The 5,373-nt window shown below is 40.9% G+C and overlaps 1 protein-coding gene across 1 annotated transcript; it reads right to left on the bottom strand.

The window, feature by feature from the left end:
- Positions 1-4,258: 4,258 nt before the first annotated feature.
- LOC309795447 (peptidyl-prolyl cis-trans isomerase A-like) lies at positions 4,259-4,717 on the bottom strand (the record flags this gene model as incomplete). The annotated part of the gene is made up of 1 exon (XM_082607811.1): positions 4,259-4,717. One exon carries the CDS (start codon positions 4,715-4,717, stop codon positions 4,259-4,261), a length of 459 nt encoding a protein of 152 aa, XP_082463937.1.
- Between the last annotated feature and the right edge of the window lie 656 nt (positions 4,718-5,373).

Here is a 5,373-nt window from a genome sequence, read left to right as displayed (position 1 = left end):
GGACTTTCAGAGGTAGCAAAATGAGATGGGGAAAACTATAGAATTATCACACTTTTCTGATAATTAGAGCTCAAACTCTTGGGACATAGCTGCATAATTTCTACCCCGAACTGGTTCCTTCCTGGCCCTCGAAAATAAAGGGCAGAGCTATCAGTTGGGAATCAGATTCTAAGAAGGTGGTGGGGCGTAGGGCAGCCAAGGATACAGAGTTCTCTAGAACGGAGCTTTCTTATTTATTTTAGACAGAAAACTTTCTACCTCCAAATGGAAAAAAAAGAAAAAAAATCTTTCTTACTTTATAAAAAATGTTTCTCTCTGCCAGAACATTAGGAGACAACTGAGCCATCCAAGCCCTGAGGCTCTGTGGCTCATTTGCAAAGTTCACCTTCTTAATCTGCTCTCCGTGCCTCCCTGGTCCTGGGCCAGACCCAGGTTCTCAGTCCTGCCTTTGTGCTAAGGACAAAAGCGAGTTCGGAGCCTAGGCTGCTTTCTCCAGTGAAACTGTCTACCTACTCCAGGTAAGTCAGGGTGTCCCAGGAGAATCCTTGGAACACAAAAAGCATATTGTGCCCAATGAATGCAGCCCTGTTGCAGGCCTGCTTCAGAACCTGTCATTAGACAATACCATAGCTCTCTGCTGCCTGGAAAGGTTCCTGCATGAGTTTTAAAGCTGTAACGTGATTTACAACCTTATTAATTTCAATTGCAAACTTGAGCACATACAGAGTGCTCTATTTAAACCATGAATAAGCCTGCGCTACACTGAGTGGGGCTGTGTCTGTTTGCACAGTTGCACTTTGCCATAGTGTCGTCAAGTTCCACTCTAGGCTTTCAAACAAAAATTTCCAAAGGTAGTGCCTCTGCTTGCAGAGCCTATTTGGACAGTACCCATATATATGCCACTGTCGCTTTAAAAATTGGTTTCCAATAGAGTTTGAGGCCCTGGATCTAGAGTAATCTGATTTGTCTTCTAAGACAGAAACTGAAGCATGAGGCAGCCTTCATACAGAGAAGGCTTTCTCAGCTTCAGCACTCCTGATGTTTTGGGCTGAGTAGTTCTTTGTGAAAGAGTTGTCGTGTGCATTGAAGGATGTTTAGCAGTCTCTGGTTTCCTCGAGGCCCCAAGCATGCTAAATGTAGCCCAGGCAAGCAGTCAACAATAGTTTTATTTCCACCTTCAAGCAGTAAGAGCTGACCTCTGGCCCCTTCCCTTCAATGGAGGGCTTTGAGCCCATTTTCCCTTTAGGAGCTCTAACCAATCACTGCCAACTTCCATCCTGAGCTCTCAGCAGGCCAGGAACTTCAACTTGCTGCTTTACATTTCTGCCTTTTATTCCATTCTGTGAACTACCCCATATCCTTCTAATGAATTCATTTTACACTATTGATTTCTTCCCCAATTCAGTAAATAGTAGCCCTATTCTTCCAGTTGCTCAGACCAGAAACTTCGGAGACATCTTTGACTCTTTTTTTTTTTTCTTTCCACATCCTGTGTCACTCAGTGTCCCGGCAGGATACAGATAGCACACTAAAAGTGGTATCTGAGAAAAATTCAATGGATTAATTGCAAATGTGTGGTCAGGTTAAGGGAAGGTAATAAGAAATGGTGAAGCACCCGAGGGGGAGTCACAGTGAGAAGCCACTACCCAAGGCTGGCAGGAGGCAGGGGTGAGAAGGGTTTACCGGAACCAGCAAGAGCTGTGGTCATAGAAGGTGGCTGCCAAACTGTAGCCTGGCAGGGCGGGCGCCAGGAGAATAAATATTTCTGTCTTGCTCTCCTCCTGCCCTCCAATTTCCTTTCAGTTCATTTCACTGTCTGAACCCAACCAAAGGAGGACAGGAGATTCCAGATGTGTGGTCTGCGGAGGTCAGGTTTCCAGTCTCCAGGAAGGAGTAGGGGATGGATTTGAAGGGGCAATCAGAATCCCTGTGTGCCCTCATCAGCAAATCTGTCAGCTCTGCCTTGAAATACATCCAGAATCCAACTCTAGCTCTCTACTTCCCTTATTACCTTCCTAGTCCAAGCCGCTGTTTCTCACCTGGACAACTGTATCAGCTTCTATTCCTTTACCAGCTTAATTTTCTTACAGCATTTATGACCCCCTAAAATATTATGCATGGTTTGTTTATTTGCTTATTGTCTGTCTCTCTCCACTAGTGTGTAAATTCCATGAAATCACAAAGTTAATCTGTTTTTTTAACTGCTATAAAATTCCTTATACATGGCAGGCAGTCAATAAATATTTAATTAATTAATTAATACTTAAGTTGATCTGATTTGGTTTCTGTTCCTTATTATTTCCAAAGAACTTTAGATGATTTCAGGGTGTACACCCCTGAATGTAATGTAAAAACAAAATGTAATCTCATTTTGTTTTTAAAAAATTTTGTGTGTGTGTGCATGTAAAAAAGAATGGGAGTATATTCAAAAATCTTAGAAGTGATTACAATTAGAGAGTAGGATTTGGGGTAGTTTTCATTTTCTTTTTTGATTTTAACACTTCTGAAATTTTCTACAATGGCTACATATGATCCTTGTAATAAGATAAAAGTACCTTTATTTTATTTTAAAATTAAAAAAAATATTTTTGATTTACAATGTTTTGTTAATTTCTTCTGTAGTGCCTTTATTTTAAAGTACTGACTAGCATCAACCAGATCTTCTAGAGAAACTTGGCAATTCTTTTTCATCCCTTGGCTCCCCGTCCCTGTTCTGACAGTGACACTGCCAAACCTTTCCCACTCTTTGTAAGCAGTCATGCTGGATCCATTTCCCTCGGTATCTATCCTGCTCTGTGCTGTAGGAAGCTGATCCATGAGATTGTAAGAATCTGGCCCCCTGGCCCTCTAGCTTCCAGCTTGGTTCAGCTAATGGCTTTACCTGAAATCTAGAGGGCAAGAGGAGAGTGAGGTCAGACCACTTATTCCCCCAGCTCCCTCCTTACCAGTTCCTGCAGGTTGGCTATGTCCCTTTACCTAAAGGCCACAGCTCCTGCCAAGTGGTCCTCTCCAAACAGCTTTCTCTAGGTCCCAGTAACTGCTCTCTCCTCTCTCTTCTCCAGGCCCAGGGATGGTAATAGTTTTCCCAACCACTAGCCCTGGGGTAACGCACCTTCCCTTTTCCTTCCTAATCCTTGCTCACAACTCTATAAACTCTCCTCAAATTACCCAATTCAAGAATTTCATATCTTTTCTTCCAAGGTCCCAACTAAGCACTCAGCTCCATCTTCTTCCATCATTCTCAGCAAATGACCTTGCCTCATTCTTTATTTTTTACTGAGAAGGTCTTCTTGTATCAGCTTTCTTCTCATTCCTCAGATGGCCATTCATCATCACGTTACTAAAAGTAGTCTATATAATGGCCTGCTCTCATGCCTAATATTGCCTCTCAGAACACATAGCATATCTTGCTCATAGCAGGGCTCTACCCTGTCTTCCTCTTGCCTCTGAGAACATTTTCTCTTCATTGGCTCTTCTTCTTTCTTCCATAATTTAACTCTGGATGTTCCCAATGTGTCAAACTTTGGTTTTGCCCCATGACATAATTTTTTTAAAGAAGAAAGTTTATCGATTTTTACTACTTTAATTACCTTTATTTGGATAATTTTTTAAATGTATACTTGCTGTCTTATTCATTTAACTAAACTCCAATCCTTTATCTCTTCAGTCAGATTAGATATTTTCCATGGATTTCCAATTGTCTCCTCCTCCTCAAATCCAGTATCATTTTATTCCCCTCAATTAGATTTTCTCCCATTGTCTGTATTTTTTCCAATGGAATCTACATTTCTTGAGCTCAAGAGTGTAAAACACTGAAGTTATTTTTTAATGCCTCCATTTTCTGTGCCCCTCAACTGCAATTACTTTGTGAATTCTATCATTTTTTTTCTTAAACTCATTTCTCAGAGTTACTTCTTTCCATTCTCATTGTTGTAATCAAAAAAATTTTTTTAACTATAGGCCAAGATTATTTCAATAGTCCCCTAACTTGTCTTCAAGTTCCAGGTTCCCCCATTCCTACAGAAGGATTAAGATTTCTAGAATATTACTAATATCATGTGGTTCTAGAATGTGGTTCCCATTAATAATATTCAATAATTACAACATTAACCACTAATATATACTGAGTATTTGCTCTGTGCTGACTGTTACACTAAGTTCTTTTTTACATGGATTAATTATTTTAATCCTCAGAAGAGTACTGTAAATATTCAATTGTACAACTGGAAGATTTTTTTTTTCCTACAAGTCAAATTTATTAGATTTGTCCACAGTCAGCAATGGCGATATTCTTGCTGGTCTTGCCATTCCTGGGCCGCAAGCACCCTATGACTCCCAAAATATTCATGTCCTCTCTCACCTTGCCAAAGACCACATGCTTGCCATCCAACTGCTCAGTCTTGGCAGTGCAGATAAAAACCTGGTAATCATTTGTGTTGGATCCAGCACTTGCCATGGACAAGGTGCCAGGACTTGTATGACTCAGGATGAAAGTCTCATCAAATTTCTCCCCAGAGATGGACTTGCCACCAGTGCCATTATGGTGTGTGAAGTCATCACCCTGACACATAAATCCCAGAATAATTCTGTGAAAACAGGAAGCTTTACAACCAAATCCTTTCTCCCCGGTGCTCAGAGCACAAACGTTTTCTGCTGTCTTTGGAAATTTGTCTGCAAACAGCTCATAGGAGATGTGGCCCAAGGGCCCACCATCCATGGCCATCAGCTCTGAGGTGGTGGTGTCTTCAAGGCCAGAAGAATTTTAGAACATTTAGGAAACTCCCAGATTACCCAGCTACTGGTAGTTCTGGAATGCAAACTCCACATGAAACCAGAAGTCACGCTCTTAGTCTTTTCTTCCATGCTATCCAAATCCCTCAACATGACTTCCAATATGCTCTGCAAATTGCCCCCACCCTTCTGATCCAATATCAGCCTTTGTTTCTCTCTACATTATACTGAGGGTGAGTTCACTCATGCACCATACACACATCATGTTCATTGCAGGGTTTTTTGCCTTGACTTTTGCACCTATATCTTTTTTCCTGTTGTCAGATCAAATTCTCTTTTTGAGTTAAGGTCTGGCTCCAGACCACAATGAAGTCTTCACGAATGCTACAGTACACATGGATCTTTCTTTTCTCAGAGCCTCTAAGACCACTTATTGTCTGTACCATTACTTTCATATTCAATCAGGAAGTACTTTGATTTATATTTAACTGCTATCTGTACAATTGCTATTTATTCACCCCAGAAAAAAAATACTGGGCCCTTATTATTTTCCAGGCACTGTGTAAATGCTGAGAATACAAAGGTGGGTAAGATTCAGTCTCTGAAAGAGTTTTATCCAGGGAGGCAACATGTATGCAAACT

Source organism: Mesoplodon mirus (genome assembly GCF_964341445.2).
Source record: "Mesoplodon mirus genome assembly, chromosome: 2".
Classification (NCBI taxonomy): Eukaryota; Metazoa; Chordata; class Mammalia; order Artiodactyla; family Ziphiidae; genus Mesoplodon; species Mesoplodon mirus.
This window is presented reverse-complemented; position numbering and strand designations above follow the sequence as displayed.